The 18,860-nt window shown below is 33.3% G+C and overlaps 1 protein-coding gene across 1 annotated transcript in view; it reads left to right on the top strand.

Moving 5' to 3' along the window:
- MALRD1 (MAM and LDL receptor class A domain containing 1) overlaps positions 1–18,860 on the top strand; it is a 491,205-nt gene that overhangs the window by 134,439 nt on the left and 337,906 nt on the right. Inside the window, exon 18 of the mRNA XM_075997515.1 lies at positions 6,165–6,252. Within this exon, the coding sequence (XP_075853630.1) occupies positions 6,165–6,252 (88 nt within the window). The remainder of the gene's footprint in view (positions 1–6,164; positions 6,253–18,860) is intronic.

The raw sequence follows: 18,860 nt of genomic DNA, 5'->3' as shown, positions 1-18,860 counted from the left end.
AAATGGACAGATGTGCCAGCTGCATGTCCCAGCTAGAGTCTCCTCATGTTGGGTTCCTCTCCTAGCATGTGACCACAGCACTTGCAGGTGCTCATGATGTGCTGTGGGAGTTGGGGAACTAGTGGAAGGTACTTCTCTGGCTGCTGCTTTTTCATGTCTCTCCAAATCAAGGGTCTGTTGTCTTCTGCCAGTATATGTCTATGAAACAGTGGCAGGCTAGCTTGCAAGTAGATGAAATCTCAGACCCTTCCCAGTTTCTGGCCTATCATGCACAAGGAATTATAAACCTTGTCTATGAGAACGAGGCATAGGACATGGATTGAGAGAAGTAGATGAGATATAAAACAATAAATGGCAACTGACACCTTAGCGTCAGTTATGTTGTAGGGAGTACTCAGACAGCAGTGAATCAGGAATGATATCTTTCATATGAAATATGCTACTTTTAAAATGTTGGCAGTCTGTTCGACTTGAGAGCGCTGTGTGGGTTAAGTTAAACTCCTGTAAGCTAGGTTCAGCCCAGGGGTTACCATTTAGTCTTCTCTATCTAGGGTGAGATATTCAAAGACGAGGATGAACATTTTTCTTCTTAGTAACTATGGAAACACTTGGCACAATGCCTAAGTAGGCACTCATTTTTTCTTTTCTGAATCAAAAATTCTTAGCAAGCCATATATTATAAAGCTAGACATTAGCTAAGAAGAAATACAATATAATGCTAAAAGATCAACAAAAATTTTGCCATGATTTTTTTCCCCAAAATAGAAACCCAGATTAGATAGATATCAATTTTTTTTTTCTTTTAAGTAATCCTCTTACAGTATTTGGCCTACTTATCTGTCCCAGTCCCAGCATTTTATTTTATTTCTACTATTACCACAATTTTATTTTTATTATTCATTTTTGTGCCTAGCTTCTTGCACAGTTTAAATATTGTTCTTATGGCCCTTGTTTCATGATAAATGGTTTTGCTATGTCTGGTATAATAGTTTGAAACCTCCAATTATTCTGCACTACTTTTTGTGTGTGATAGGGCCAGAGAAAGAGTTAGAAACATAAAATTTGTCATAATAAAACTGAGTTTAATTTTATAGAGATTGGTTTCAGGGTTAAGTAAACAATCACAAAGATAGTTAAAAACCCTCTTATGTTGAATCCAGAAAATATTCTCTAAGCAGTGGCCTAGAAAGTTTGAGACTCTAAGATGACTTTCTAAAAGCCTCCAGTAATTGCAAGTTATGTGGCAAAATATTAGATAGATGTTTGAATGTGTTTATAGGAGTTTAACTATTTAAGCTTTTAGTCAAGTATAAAAACAGGCCAAAGGAGAGCTTCTTATAATGGCTTTCATTTTTTTTCTGGGTTTTTAATTATAGGAAAACCAAATGAAAAATAAATGGACACCATTAAGAAATATAAGGGAATAAATATTTGTTTTCTGGAAAAGTATTAGTGGTTAGCAAGGGAAAACTTTTTTATAGCTGAATTGAAAAATAGGTTGAGATGCTTGAGATTAGTGTATGCTAGTTATAAAATGGCATGCATTAAATTAGCACTTGATACAAAATGTGAAAGTAATAGTTGAGATATTGATGAATTATGGTAATAAGTAGAAAAGAATAAATGCTTTCTATTTGTTCATTGAGATACAATTTACCTAAGTAAATGTCATCCTGTTTAGGTGAGCAGTTCTATGAATTTCAGCAAATGTGTAGTCATCCATCAGAATATACAGGGAGTTGGTTTCAGGACCACCTGTCTATAACCAAATCTGCTCACACTCAAGTGCTGCAATCTGCCGTGCCAAACTGCATATGCGAACAGTTGATCCTCTGGTATCCACAGGTTTTGCATCCTTGAGCATACTCTATTTTCAATTTGTGTTTGGTTAAAAAAAGCCATATGAAAGTGGACCTGAGAAGTTCAAACCTGTGTTGTTCAAGGGTCAATTGTATACAATTGTGTAACTAACCACCACAACCAAAATAGAGAATATTTCCACCCCTCCCCTGCCCAATCTCTCATTTCTCTCTGTCATCAATTCCCTCTCTTTATCTGCAGCCCTGACAACGCAAATCTGATTTCTTTCCTGACAGTCTGATGTTCCTAGAATATTGTGTAAATGAATTGATAAAGGATATAGCCTTTTGAGTTTGGCTTCTTTCACTTAGTATATAGGTTGAGGCTCACAGCTAGTGTTGCATATATCATTAGCTTGTTTCTTTTTATTGCTTTGATGTTTCATTGTATAAACGTGCTGCAATTTGCTTGTCCATTTACCAGTTGAGGGATATTTGGGTTGTTTCCAGGTTTTGGAGATTACAAATAAAGCTTATATAAAATTTGCAAATTTTATATTCTTTTTCAAATACATGATGGCTAAATGGAAAGTAGGTGGCAGGTTGAATTAATTTCATTTTTCTTATGAGTTAATAGAGCCTAAAATATGTGTGTGTGTATGTGGGTGCATATGTATGCATGTGTGTATGTATCTGAGATGACAATCATTTCTATATCATTTAAAATTTTCATTCAATAATTCAGTTTCTAAATATATAGAAAGATGAATTCAGGCAAGTCTCTAGAGCCTTATTAACTTTTAAGCCTAAAAGTCCCAATGTAGTTGACAAGGCCACTTCATCTTTATTTGGAGCATTCAGCAGCCCATGAAAAGAACAACTTAGAAGAGCTGGTTAACTTCATAAAATTTCCAAGCCAATGATAGTTCTAATGTAAGTAGAATTGGCCTCTACAGATAAGGCAGGTCATTTAAACTAAACTGGATTTTCAATTGCCCTTTAAGGCATTCAGTAAGGTACTAATGGAACTTAGGAGTAAAATTTGACTTCCCTAATTTCCAGAATGGCAATACTGTCTTGCACACAATGTTTAATGTTTTTGTTTTAATGTGCTTCATTCATTTTGGGGAAAAAAAAAAAAACCAAATGAAAGTGAATTTTCCAGAATAGAAGGGAAGTTGGCTTTGTTCTTTTGTGTGTGTGTGTGTGATCATTTTTTTATTAGGGCTAGTTTCTTAGAGAAATTTACAAAGCTTTTTGCAATACTAAATTAAATGTAATATTGCGTTTTTTATAAGACTAAATATAGGGCAAAAGAAGAGTTAAACCTCAACATGCATAGCTTTGTTGTTGAGGTGTGCTTTGCTATAAGAAAGTCTTGTGGTACTGATATAAAAGTAGAGACATGGACCAATGGAACAGAACAGACAACCCAGAAATAAAACTATCCACCTATAAACAACTAAATCTTCGACAAAGCAGACAGCAACATATGCTGCAGAAAGGAAACCCTATTCAATAAATGGCGTTGGAAAAACTGGATAGCCAAATGCAGAATAATGAATCAGGACCCCTGTCTTTCACCATATGCAAAAATCAATTTAAAATGGATAAAAGACTTTAATTCATGAAATGATAAAAATTCTAGAAGAAAATGTAGGAAAAACTCTTCTAGGCATCAGTCTACACAAAGAATTTGTAACTAAGAACCCAAAGGTAATTACAGCAACAATAAAAATAAATGAGTGGGACTTGATTAAATTAAAATCTTCTGCACAGCAAAGGACATAATCAACAGAGTAAATAGATAATCTACAGCATAGGAGAAAATCTTCACAAACTATACATATAAGGAAGGCTAACATTGAGAATCTACAAAGAACTCAAATCAGCAAGAGGAAAACAACCCATTTAAATGTGGGCAAAAGACAAGAGCAGAAGTTTTTCAAAAGAAGATGGGCAAATGGGCAACAAACATATGACAACATGCTCACTATAATAATCATCAGGGAAATGCTAATTAAAACCACAATGAGATATCACTTTGCCCCTATTAGAATGGCTATAATTTAAAAGTCCCAAAACAGTAGATACTGGTGTGGATGCAGAAAAAAAGGAATGCTTATACATTGTTGATGGGACTGGAAATTAGTACAACCTCTGTGGAAAACAGTGTGGAGATTCCTCAAGGAAATAAATATAGACTTACCATTCAACCCAGCAATCCCACTACTGGATATCTACTCAAAGGAAAAGAGTCATTTTATCAAAAAGACACCTATACTCGAATGTTTATCACAGCATAATTCACAATCTTAAAGATGTGGAATCAACCTAAGTGTCCATGAATTCATGAGTGGATTAACAAAATGTGGTTATACACCATGGAGTACTACTCAGCCATGAGGAATGAAATAATGTCTTTTGCAGCAATTCGGGTGGAACTGGAGACCATTATGCTAAATGAGGTATCTCAGGAGTGGATAAACAAACACACATGTACTCTGTAATAATTGGGAGCTGTGAATTATGGAATTTTGTCTGTGATTTTAATAAATGGCCAATTCTTTAAGTTGTGACTATATAAAGGGAATACTTGGAATCATTGAACTCATACACTAGAATGGAGCTATGCATGCATATATATCCCTAAGATGAGCTCACAAATATTTATATATACAACTGCATTTGCCATAGTCTTTCGGATTCTGATATCAATTTTCTGTCCCTTCTCATTAATAAATGAATGATAATAATGATCAGTGGGGCCAAATCAATAGTCTTTATTCTTATTTATCTTAGCTTTTCCTCTTTCAGTTTCTTCTGACCTGTTTGTCAGCATGTTCTACATTGTATTGCAGAGGAATATACACATATTGGTCTAGTTCATCTATTAGTAATTTAGCTATCTTTGCTTATGTCTTTTTCCCACTATTCACCCAACTATAATCTTTTTTAAATAAAACAGAATATATTTTCTTATGTTCTGCCTAATTCTGACTGCTGATTTTTGTTTATTGAAAATAAGTGTCTGATTTTTTTGCAAGACATTCTTTCTATGCTTTTGTGTCCTATGTTTATAATATGTCTTCCAATCATGCTGGTGGTGAAAAGCAGGGTGCATTTTATATTTGGAGTGGCCCCTTGTATCAGGACACTTACTGTATAATATTTAATACTACTAAATGTTGTTCAGGCAATATCAGGTGGACTGTATTTGCCCATTAGTCAGATGCATAAACCTTTCTCACATTGATTAATTTCTTTAGTGACAAATCAGGGAGAAAATCCTTATAGTCCTGAAAAAGGACTAGAAAGTTGGAAGAAAATGTCAAGAGGTTTGAGGTCAGCAATTTGATCTTTTAAAACACTATCCTTCAGAATGACATCAATAAATATTATATATGATAACTCTTAATGGAGGATAGAATTTGAAAATAAAATTTCAACTCCCACATATAGTATATGTGAGGAAAAATGAAAGGAAACATATGTTCACATCATAGTGGGGGAAGAAAAAGTATTTTTTAAGTTTGAGTTTGCTTGAAGTTCTTTATTATTAAATTATGAGATTCCTGGTAAGTACGCAACATATTTGCATAAGTATTAAAATAATTCATCATGATTAATTCTATTACAGTGCATCTCATCTCTAATCACAATCTGCCATATACTATAGCGGTTTGTCAGTATTTCATATTTTACTGAAGTTTTTGTGATATTGCAGCTCCTGTAACAGCACAAATGTCATCTGAGTTCACTGTGATTAATGTGCCTCTGAAGGAGATCTAATAACGATTAACCAATTTCATAAAGTGTTACAGAATAAGGTCTCTGTGTGAGAAAAATTTTAAAGCCCATAGAAATGTACACCCTAGCAAGTAACTCTGGTAGCAAGTTGGGTTTCTATAAAAGGATGAGGAGGTTTAATCTGGGAAACAGATGATCCACCGAGGCAAAGGGTAAAGGTGGGAACAGAGAATAATAATTTTCCTTTAAATATTTAAAGGATCAGAAAAAAATAAGGCAAATTTAGAACTGATGGTTGAAAGTTATAGGGCAGTAGGTATCTATCTGATATATTGAAACTTCAAAGAAATGAAACTCATCAGAAAGAGAATGAGCTCCATGGGTCTAATGGACCAGCAAGGTAAGGAGTTTCCTGTCCCTGGAAGTATTCAAGGTGTGAGATAAGATGACCCTTTATGGAGACCCTTGCAAAGTGGTATTTTAATGGTTCAAAAGAGGGTTATCTTTGGGTAAATTCTGAATTCCTCTTCAACTGTGAGTTTCTATAACTTAATTTCCTTTACCATGTCAACAAATTTCTCATATATATATATAAGTATATATATATATTTTTAGATATTGGTGGAGGCTTCTGTGGGAGATGGCTTCACTGGAGATATTGCAATTGATGATTTGTCATTCATGGACTGCACCCTCTACCCTGGTAAGAGAGAACATTTCAATATATGAATATTTACAAACCCGTTTACTTGGAAAAGCTGCCAAGGAAGTCAATATTTCATTTCTATAAATATTCCTGAATACCCTCACTTTTATTCTGTTTCTCAAATCTATAAACCCTGGAAGAGTTATACATCTTTGTTAGTAAATTAAGTCTTTGCGAACATAGTAAAGGGGTTTGAATCAGTTATGTCTATGTCTTAATCATACTCAAAATGCCAGGAAGTCATGTCTAAAGTTAAACTGTAATTCCATTAGGTTTGATAGGTTACAATAACCAGACTGGTTGCCTTATAATTATATTAATCTCCCCAGTTACCTTCAGTGATATTTTATATTCGGGCTAGACTTTAAATATTCTTAAAGATTATTCCTCAGCCAATTCCTCTCCAATTATAGATTTATATTTATTAAAACATGAATGCATGTTTCCCAGATGTACATCTCATCCCCTACCTTCCCCCTGAACTCCAGACTCAACACGACTGACTGCTCAATCTACTAACTCTGAGCTTGGTTTGTTCTTTTTCATGTTTCTTGAGGTATAAAGGTAAGTTGTTTATTTGAGATGTTTCTTAATTTTTATTATAGGTATTTATCACTATAAAATTCTTCTTAGAACTGCTTTTTCTGTATTCTGTAAATTTTGGTATGGTGTTTCCATTTTCATTTGTCTTAGATTTTCTTATTTCCCTTTGGATTTCTCTTTGACCTATTGGTTGTTCAGGAGTCTGTGGTTTAAATTGCCACATATTTGTGTGTTTTCCAATTTTCCTCCTGTCATTGGTTTTTAGTTTCATACCATTGTTGTTGGAAAAGATGCTTGAAATGAGTTCACACTTCTTAAATTTGTAAATATTTTTTTGTAGCTTAACATGATCTGTCCTAGAAAATGTTCCATGTATGCTTGAGAAGAATGTGTATTTTGCTGCTCTTGGATAGAATGTTCAGTATATGTTCAGTATAAGGTACTTTAAGTACCTTTGACTTAAAGTGTACTTGAAGTCCAATGTTTCCTTGCTGATTTTCTGTCTGGATGATCTATCCATTGTTGGAAGTGGAATATTGAACTCTTCTACTGTTATTGTGTTGCTATATCTTTCTCCCTCAGATTTGTTAATATTTACTATATATTTAGGTTCTCTGATTTGGGAGCATATATATTTCTAATTGTTATATCCTCTTGATGAATTGACTCCTTTTTCATTATATAATGATGTTCTTTGTCTCTTTTTACAATTTTTGACTTAGACTTATATCAAACAAAATATACTTTAACTTCCTCTGCTCTCTTTTAGTTTCCTTTTGCATAAAATGTATTCATCCTTTTACCTTCAGTCTATGGGTATCCTCAAAGTTGAAGGGAGTCTCTTTTAGGCAGCATTATTATTGGGTCTTATTCTTTTTATCTATTGAGCCATTCTATGTCTTTTGATTGGAGAAATTAATCCATTTGCATTAAAGTAATTATTGATAGGTAAAGACTTACTATTGCCTTTTTGAGAATTCTTTTCTGGCTATTTTGTAGAATTTTTCTTTCTTTCTGCCTGTCTTGCTATCTTCCTTGTGATTTGATGATTGTAGGGGTATCTTTTGATTCCTTTGTTTTTATCTTGTGTGTATTTACTATAGGTTTTTGCTATGTGTTTACCATAAGGTTTGCATAAAACAGCTTATAGTTATAATAATATATTTTAAACTTATAAAAACTTAATCATGTACAAAAACTTTACAGTATTTCTCCCCCAACATTTGTGTTTGTGATGTCATAATTTACATCTTTTTATATTCATAAAAATTAATATTTATATTAAATTCAGAATATGTAATACCATAAAGGCAGTTTGTAAATCACTTACAACTCTAAAGGTTAAAAGACAAATGTATTAAAAATAACCATAGCATCGATAATTTGTTAATGGACATATAATAAGAAATCCTTATTTTTAATTTAGTCCATGAAGATGCTTGAGAAAAGACTTTTCAGGTAAAATTAATTACATTTCTAAGGAAAGTAGGAAAACTTAATCACGTAATGAAATTCTATGATACTTTGCATCAGTGTACAATGAAGGTGTCTATTGCCTGAGTAGGTGGGGAATGCTGACAAAGTTGAAGAGATTTCCCTTTACCCTGCATCAGGTTTTCAGAGTAAATTATTAAGTAAGAATTGTTCCCAAACAAGTATCCCAAAAGATGTATTTGTAGTACAGTATTCTTTCCATCTTCAATCAGAGAAGCAAGAAGTATATTTCCTTCAGCTGAACACATATGATAGGGATTTTCTTTCTTGCACCAAGGATTATTGATGAGATAACTGGTTTATCTGGGGAAAAAAAGTGACTACATCATAAAATACTGCCTGCAAATTAAAAAAAAAATTACTTATGTGCTTTTCATCCTATTTTAAAATTTCGGATTTTAGCATGCATAGTAGAACTGTTAAAATTTATTAATTATTAGACTATTAGTATTATATGAATATTGATATTTAAGGTATTAGTGTTTTTATTTTTCCCAGGAATATTGTTGCTAAATCAGTGGCATATCTTGCAACTGATGGTGCGTTAAAATTGTTAAAATATGCTAACTATTTATAGGATGCTTAACCTAATTTTTATTATGTCTTTCCCTGAATGGGTTGTTTTGTTGTTGAGCTGGGTTGATTAAATTTTTGGCATCTCTTCTCATTATTAGTCTCAGTGTCTCGCCAGCTTTATTTATACGTGTCATTCAGATCTCCCTTGTTTTCTGTGAAGATTAATGTTTGAAGTGTGAATCAAAAGGCAAGGGGAAGGGTATAAGTACAATTGTTTTCAACTTTAAGATATCACCTGCAGCATTTCCTCTTATAATACTAATATGCTAATATAATACTAATACTAATAATATGCTTGGCATATCTATTACATTTGCTTCAGAATAATAAATCATATGATAGTACCGTGTTTTAAAATTCACCTTTTTTTTGTATAATATTTTTCTAAAGGATGTGTAGACTCAACAAAACAAAATTATTGGAAAGATTTGCAGTTAACATAAGATTTAAAAGCAAAAATCAAGAAATTTGAGACTTGGTAATTGCAATCTGAAATATTCTAGTTTTAGCTACTTTGGTGTAGTTTCACAAAGTGATTTAGCATAGACACAGGAAAAAGAGTTGTCCAAAGCCTATGGTGCATTCAACCGAGCAATTCTGTTGTGTTCCTAGAAAATAAAAATGAACAAATAATTCAACTCATTTTAAAGTTACAATTTTTAAATTCTGTCATCTCTTAGTTGAGGGAAATGGTAAATACTAAAAATGGAGAAGACTGTTAAAATGCTTAGATTTAAGCTTGAAAATTGTCCAGCTGCTGTGTCTATTTGTAGTCACTTTCAAAATAGTAGAATCTCTATAAAGATGGAAAATGTCATTGAATCCATGGCATAAAGCAAAAATATTTCAAAAAGAACTGATTTGCTATTGGAAATAGGAAAAAAACACACTGCATAATGCGGAAAACACCTGTATCACAATTGTTATAATCATATCCAAAGAATAGCTATGTTTTCATAAAATCTTCTCTGCTAGAAAGTAGACCCAACACAGGCACTTCAATAAGATCATGCTAAATGTGGTTCTTTCAGCTTGTGAGTATAACTCTAAGTTATTTTATTAAATGTAATAGGAAAAATGTGTACTATTCCCGTGGAGCTATTTCAGGATTTTCTGAAGATTGATTATGTTTAAACTTCAAATACACTTTTAGACTTTTAAATTATATATGTTTCTTAACATCAAAAGTCACAAGGAAACACCCACACATTGTTACCTAGATATATATAAAGAACAACTATGCATATTAGTCAAGCGATTCACGCAGTTATAATACATCTAAAGTTGGGTATAATTTATCAAATACTATAGATATTAAAGTATTGGTTTTATTGCTTAATTTTCAGTGTAGGAATGGCTGTAGGGAGGGAAGCCTAGTATAAAACAAGTTGGAAAATCTGTTTTATCGGAAAAATTATATTAGCATAGCCTAAAGTTTGTCATATTGGTTACAATGAATTCACAGAGCAAGCAGTTAGAACACTGAGTCCATCTGGAGCCTGAGAACATCTACTTAGGAAATCTTCCAGATGACAGATGTGCAGGTGGCTTGGTTTCCCTGCAGCTTAGTGACGTGGAGGAATATCAGATCAAACCAGACTAATCTCTACTTCTTAGCACAAACCTCAGTCATTTGCATTTCATCTTTGCAATATTTATTTCATCTGCAGAGCACTTAGTGATTTTTGTTTAAAGAGATTTAAATCTATCATTTCCACCAAGTTTAGCCTTATTCTAAGCAATTACAGGCCAATAATAATAATAATGCAATGGACTGAATACTTATGTTCCTCTCAAATTCATATGGTGAAATTCTAATCCTCAGCATGATGGTATTTGGAAGTCAGGTCTTTGGAGGTACTTAGGGTTACATTAGGTTATGAGGGTAGAGTCCTCTTGGTAGGATTAATGCCTCTGTAAAAAGAGAAAGAGATAGGAGATTTCTCTCTCTCTTTTTCCAAGTAAAGGCCAGGTGAGGATGTGACAAGAAACAGGACCCTTACCAAGAACCCAACCTTGCTGTAGTCTAGAGCAAAGCAAAACTTTGGAATGAAGGTGAAGGAAAGCATTCAGAGGTTAACATCCACAAAAAGACTCCAGAAAATTATTTCCCTGCACCAGACTGTGCGGTTCACACAAATGAACTGTGTAAATGTGAACCTCAGAAAGAGAAAAAATAGGCTCAAGAAAGGCTGTGATGGGAAAAGGGAAGAGAGAGCAAAGAAAATGGCAAACACATGGGTGAATCTAAATATACTGATGGTTGATGAGTATGTAATGCAACCAGGATATTTATAGAGTACTGGAAAGTACAGAAATTGGTCAGATTATAGTACTTTGGAAAACAGTTTTATGTTATCTATTAGAGTTGAAGTTGTGAGTACTCTGAGACCCAGCAATTCCACTCCAAAATATATCAGGAGAAATGTACAAAACAAATAAAACACCAAACAGAATCAACCCCCAAATCATAAATGGCAAAATGGCTAACTAACATGTGTTATATATACATATAGAAAAATAATGCACAGCAGTCAAAATGACTGAACTACAAAACACATGGTACTAAGAATGAATTAATGCACAATCTTGAGGGAAAAATCAAGTACACAGAGAAAGCTTCCATTCATCTAAAGTTTGAAAACTAAACACCATTTTATTTATTTAAAAAGGAACTGCATGATGGTCACCATATTCAGTCACTATTCTAAGGATTTTAAAATGTTAATTCATTTAATTATACAATGATCTATAAATTAGAAACTATAAGAGGTTGTTTGGTAAACCTGCAAATGAGGGAAGTAATAAAAACAAATAAAAGCAAAGAAATAAAAAATATAGAATTCAGTGTACTACTTATCTGGAGAGATGGGCAGTGAGGGGACAGAATCAGCAAGGAAAACATTGGAGGCTTCAAAACTGTCAGGGAATTTTAATTTCATAAGGTGGATGGTAGGTTCATATCTAGTTTTTATTCTTTAAACTAGGCATATATTTTATGCATCATTATGTAAGAATAATATGTTTTCTAATAAAACGTAAAATAATAACCAGGAGGACTTAGTTGCTCAATAGATTACTAGATCAGAAACTGACCATTCATATGAAAATTTATATTTAGATTGTAATCATAGACAATCAAGTCCAAATGAAGTAAAGGCCTCAATGTGAGAAGTAAAATTATCAAAATTTTACAAAAATCATAGAAAACATATTATGATATTATAACAGGGAAGAATTTTTTTTCAGGGAAATTTTAAAGCATAAACCATAAAGGAAGTGATTGATAAATTAAAGGACATTGGAATTAAAATGTTTTATTTTGAAAGATACCATATAAAACAAAAAGACACATCACAGACTAGGAGAACATATTTGTTGCACAGATAAATGACAGGACTAGAATGGAGTATAAAGGATATAACCTGTAAATTAATAAAAAAAAACAGTGAATTCAATAGAAAAACAAGCAAGGGTATGAAGAGTTAAAAGCTAGAGTAAGATACCCAACTATCCCTTTGAAAATATATATTTTAAAATATTTCTTAATATAAACATTATGTAAATTTTATAATTCCAATAATTTATATAATTTCAATAATTAGGGAAATACACATTAAAATATCAAGGAATTATCATTTCAGACCCATTAAATACTGGCAAACATTTTAAGTATTGCCTAGAATATGAAGACTTTGGTCAAGTCACACATTTCTGAGCGGATATGGGTATAAAAGTCACTTTTGAAAATAACTAAGTTGACTAACTATAACTATGTAATGTCACCTCAATATGCCTTCTCTTGGAAACCTTATGGCATGCATGTGTTCACAAAGAGAAATGTACAAAGATCCCCTTTGTAGCATACTTTATAATCAGAAATGTGTATAAATAATTTTAGAGTCCTACTTGGGAATAGATACCCCATTACAGACTCTTCATACAATGAATATTCAACTTTGAATATTCTTTTAATTAAATACTCTGAAGCACTTAAAGTGAATGGATTAATTCCTGGTGTATCAACAGAGATAAATGTCAAAAATATGTTGAGAAAAATTTCAAATTCAAAAAAGTATGGTGTGTACTATTTATATAAAGTTTTCTAAGACACAAAATCATAGTGTGTTATATTTTAAATGGACACAAAATATTTTTGAGGTAAGGATACAAATGCATGCACGAGGAAAACTCGATATTGTCAAGATGTCAGTTCTTCCCAACTTGAACTCTACATTCAATGTAATGCCAATTAAAACTCCAAAAGTTATTCTGCAGATAAACTGATTCTAAAATTTATACAAAGTGGCAAAAGGCACAGAATAGCCAACTCAATATTGCTGGAGAAGAACAAAGCTGGAGGACTGATACTACTGAACTGCAAGATTTACTGTAAAGCTACAGTATTCAAGATGGTGGGGTATCAGTGAAAGAATAGACAAATAGATCAATGGAACAGAATAAAGAGACCAGAAATAGACCACACAAATACAGTCAACTGATCTTGACAAAAGAACAAAAGTAAAGCTATGGAGAAATGTGTCTTTCCATGTACCAAATGGTACTGGAACAACTGGACATCTGCATGTAAAAAAAAAAAATGATTTTAGACACAAACACTTACATCCTTCACAAGAATTATCCCCAAATGGATCATAGATCTAAATGTAAAATGCAAAATCATAAAATTCCTAGAAGATGACACAGGAGAAAGCAGATGACAGTGGGTTTGGCAATAACTTTTTAGATATAACACCAAAAGCGTGATCCATGAACAAAATAATTGATAAACTTCATTAAAATTAAAAGCCTCTGCTCTGTGACAGGCACTGACAAAGAACAAGAAAGCAAGTCACAGAGTGGAAAAATGTTTTCAAAAGACATAGCTGATAAAGGATTATTATCTGAAATATACAAAGAGCTCTTAAATCTCAACATAAGAAAATGAAAACCTGATTTTACAATGGGCGAAAGATCTGAACAGACACCTCGCTGAAATTATAAAGGTGGCAAATAATCATGTAAAAAGATGTTCAATGTAATATATCATTAGGGAATTGCATATTGGAAAACTAATGAGGTATACTACACATGTTTTATAATGGACAAATCTAAAACACTTAACAATACCAAATGCCACAGAGGATGTGGAGCAACAGGAACTCTCTTTCATTGCTGATGGGAATGCCCGACAGTACATTCACTTTGGAAGAAGCTTGACATTTTTCTCTAAAATTAAACATACTCTTATCCTGCGATCCAGTGATCATACAACTTGGTATTTACCCAAATGAATTAAAAATGTGTATGCACACAAGAACCTGCACATGGATGTTTTTAGCAGCTTTATTCATAATTGCCAAAACTTGGAAGCAACCAAGATATCCTCCCATGGGTGAATAAACTGAGACACATCCAGAGAATGGAGTATTAGCACTAAAAAAAAAAAAAAAAAAAAAAAAAAAGTTTTCAAGCCACAAAAGGACATGATGAAAGAAACTTATGTGCATGCTACTAAGTGAAAGAAGCCAAATTGAAAAGGCTACATACTTTATGATTTCAACAAAAGGCAAAATGCAGCAGATAGTAAAAAGATTAGCGGTTGTCAGTATTTAGGGGAAAGGGTAGGATGAACAGATGTAACACAGGGGATTTTTAGAGTGCTGAAACTATTCTGTATGATACTGTAATGACAGATATATGTCATTAGGCATTTCTCAATGTCCATAGAATGCACAGCATCCAGAGTGGCTTCATTGTTAATTATGGACTTTGGGTGATAATGACATATTAATGTAGATTCACTAGATTTTAACAAATGTGCCACTCTGATGTAGGTGTAGATACCAGGAGACAGAGGCCTACTGCAAACCAGTAAGTGTGCCCTCACCCAGCACGATCTGCTGGCACTTTGACCTCACATTTCACAGCCTTCAGATCTGGGAAAATAATTGGTGGTTATTTAAGCCATTCGGTCTATGAAGATTTGTTATAGTAGCCTGGGCTAAGACAATGGATGAACCTCAAAGACATTATGCTAAACTACATAAGCCAGTCACAAAAGGACAAATGCTGTATAATTCTACTCATATGAAATATCTAAAGTAACCAAAATCATGGAAACAAACATAGAAAGGTGGATGCTGAGAGCTGGAGGATGAAGGAAGGGGAATTAGTATCTAATGAATATAGAGTTTCAGTTTTTTGAGATGAAAAAATTTTAAAGATCTGTTGTACATAGTATGAATATGCTTAACACTACTAAACTATAACTACTTAAAATGGTTAAAATGATAAATTTAATGTCCTATGTTTTTTTGCCACAACAAAAATAAAATTATTAGAAAATATACATGGAAAAATACAAATCAGCATAAACTGGTATTTGGATAAGAGTCCCTCTGGAGACATTGGGGAGGGGAAGAAAGAGGAAAAATTAGGTATGAGTTTTATAGAAAGGTTTTCTCTTTCTCTTCCCTCCTTTCCCTCCCACCTTTCCTTCCTCCCTCCCTCCTTCTCTCCCTACCTTCCTCCCTCCTTCCCTCCCTCCTTCCCTCCCTCCCTCTCCTACTTTTCTTCCTTCCTTCTTCCCTCCCTTCCATTCTCTTCCCTTCCTTTCCCATCCTTTCTCTCTCCTCTTTTTTTCTGTTTAGTCTTTCTTTCTTTCTTTATTTGATAGTGTAAGGATCTAGAGCAATGCTATAATAATAATTCCTTTAATCTTGGTGGTAGAGTCATGCGTCTATTTCTTAATTTATCCAAATGTTTAAAATGATTCATAATTAAACAAAATTCAGAAAACAAGAAAAGAAGAAGCTGTAATTAAACCTAAAGCAGTTCAATTGATGTCTCCTTTGCCTCAGGTGAATAAATTTCTGAACTTATAAAAAGTTAGTGACACTCAATTCACTGGACTTATGTCCTGCCCTAAAATGTTTTTCTGGAGGGAAAAAAAATAAAATTAAAAATGAGTAAGTCCTACGCAATTGTGGCTAGAAGTACATTATGGAACAAGTATTAAAGTAGTACAGTTGGAGAAGGATATCTTATAATGTGTTTATGTTAGGTGCCTTTTGAAGTTTCTATGTGTTAAGGCAAGATGCTTAATTGTAACTCTCTACTCCTACAAAAATATGTAATGTACAGCAATGCCAAGAATATGTAAACATTTGTGATCCACTCTCATCTAAGCTTTTTAGTGTTCTAGTAATGTATATTTAACTCATTTGCTCTTGAAGTTAACACATTTCAAAATGGCTGCCTAAATTAGAGCATAGAACACATTTCTTAGTGCAAATGGCAATCTTCTCTGTGGGATCCAAATGTGCAGTCTTTGTTTTAGACTAAAACTGTGTTATGTAACATATGGAACAGACCAACTTGGATCAGCATGTGCTAGAGTGAAAGAACATGCCATTCTGCTTTAGTTAAAGGCAAACACTCTTTTGAACCTCTCTAAAGTATGTCATTTTTTGGTTGACATTCTTTGATATAGGACATACAAATAAATCATTTCCATCATCTTTTTATAATGCATTTTAATTACATAATGTATTTTATGCAAAACTACATAAGTGAATTATGCTTTAAAATGCCACAACAAATGTAGTGATTAAATTAGAAAATGAACTTTTATTTAAACATTTGGGAGGATGTTTTTCAAAGGAATGTGTTTTGTATATTCCATTGAGGCATATAAAATATCCATCAATCTGGCCATCGAATCTTTTTTAGTTCATAGCAAATTCCCTCAGAAGTGACGTATGATCTCATTATATCTTTATTTTAAACTAATTTTTAATCAAGTTTAGTGGATTTTTCTTTTTCTGATTCAATTAGATACTTAAAGATCTTCAAAATGTCAGCATTTAAAATAATTCAATGATTTTCCCTTTTATTTTTTTCAAATTTTATAGTAATATGGGATGCATCAGATTTCTGTGAGAAGTGATCATTTTCAATTTTAATTGGGTTCTTATTTTTGTTGAGTGACTTAGATGTGGGTATATCCAACTGCAGGAGAGTGGAATGCTAGGGTCTGCTTTTTTGGACAGTTGTCATTGATTTTCTGTTTGGGCATAGAATTTTTTCTTTCTCTACTAACTGCCTTCTCTTATATATCTTATCTATCTGATCTCAGAGAATAGCATAATCACCTACTTATCAATCCACTCCTCATTTTAATTCACCTCTACTGCGGCAGAACACTTTTTCTTTAGTCTTGGTCTCTCATTTCATGTAGACTGACTCTAGTAGCCTAACTAACATTCCTGGTCTTTTCACCATCTTTTTCATTCCTTCCCAGGGGAAGGATGAGCAACAGTGAATTGGTGAGTTTACAAGGAGAATCTGAGCATCTATACCTGGTCTCTCATTTCCTCTTTTCTTTTTGGAGCTATCTAGCTATAGGAGGATAAGATCTGGTCGACCCCTCCTTGCTCTCACACAGGGAGACCTGAAAGTTTTCAGGCACAGGTTATAACTTAGAGAGTCTATCGATTGCTGTGTTTCACACTTTAGAGGATCACTTGTGTACAGAGACAGGACATTTTCTCTAGTATTCGCTTTATCCATATAGAGCTGACATTTTGATCTACTGTCTTCAATCTTAGTTTCTTAATTGCTTCAGAACTTGTGCTAAGAAATAAAGTACTAGTTATTGCACTTTTCTCAAATTCCCCAAATCACCCAAATCCCCCAGTCCTCTAGATATTGGATGTTTAATATTGTTCAGATCCTTGCTTTCTCCTCTAAACCATCTCTGCTTTGGTTTATTGGCTGTCTGGATTAAAGAAACAGCTCAATTGTTCTCTCTTCCCCATGTCAGAGCCACCTCCAATGCGTTCTCCACATTAATGCCAAAAGCATGTTTCTTGAGGTGGAGATTTTAAATCTTAGTATTTCTACACGGGTTTTTGTACTCATTTCAGACTCCTAAATTGGTCTCACCTGGCTCTTTCTGACCCAGTCACTGAGAATTCTTTAGTTCCATATCTAAGGACTCAATCATACATTCTTTTACCACAAGATGTTAATATTTTCATACCAAACTCTCACAGTATTTCATACAAAACTAGGTCAATATATTTCTATGCCTTCACACACATTTTTTTCTCATTGCCCGTGAAGACCTTGTATTCTTCTTCACCTAGCTAAATGAGATCATTATCCCTTAAAAGTTAGTTTAGGCATCAGCTTGCCAAAATGTCTTTCTGACTTGCATCTGATATATACTTTTCCTCTGTGTTCTTTTAATACACTGTGATTTCTCCCATTTGTTCATTTATTCATTCATTCACTCTGTTATTCTTCCACTCATCTTTCCACTATCCATCCATCCATTCATTCACTTGCTGTGATAGTGTAACCACCATATTCCATGGTCTGCAAATCGTTCTATGGGTGCAGGGTGAAAGGCTAGATGTCACTCATGCTTCCATGGAGTTATAATCTCCACTATAAACTTATCTCATGAAACTGTAATAAAAGATACATCTGACCACCTTTTCTACTAGTCTGTAAACTATTTTAGGGCAGAGAAGGCACATTTGGCTTTAGAGTCAAAGCATCTACCAGGTACCTGGCACAAATATGTTATCAATACATGTTTGTTGTGTATAAATTCATAAACTTACATAAATGTATTTCAACCTGAGTAAATTCAGAAATTATAATCTTATTTTGAAACTTATAGATGAAGACATCTGATTTGAATCTCTCCTGCAAACTTGATGTTAAGTATCTGAGAGTATGTGTAACAAAGATAAGAAGATGTTAGATTTGTTATAGCAGTGGGAGAACAAAGTTTCTTTCCCTAGTGGACTAGAAGGTCTATTCAGACCTTGATTCTGGTTTCTAATGCCAGCATCTGGAACTCCTTTGGTTCCTGCTGGTCCTCCCAGTGTTGTTCTTGGGCCTCCCATTTGTTTGTTGAGCTCTGAGTAGATTTTTAAATAATTTACATCTGAAACTTCACCTGTTTTTATGATCAA

This window comes from Microcebus murinus, chromosome 25, assembly GCF_040939455.1.
Source record: "Microcebus murinus isolate Inina chromosome 25, M.murinus_Inina_mat1.0, whole genome shotgun sequence".
NCBI classification, from domain to species: Eukaryota; Metazoa; Chordata; class Mammalia; order Primates; family Cheirogaleidae; genus Microcebus; species Microcebus murinus.
The sequence above is the reverse complement of the archived record's forward strand: the minus strand, read 5'-3'. Positions and strand labels throughout refer to the sequence as shown.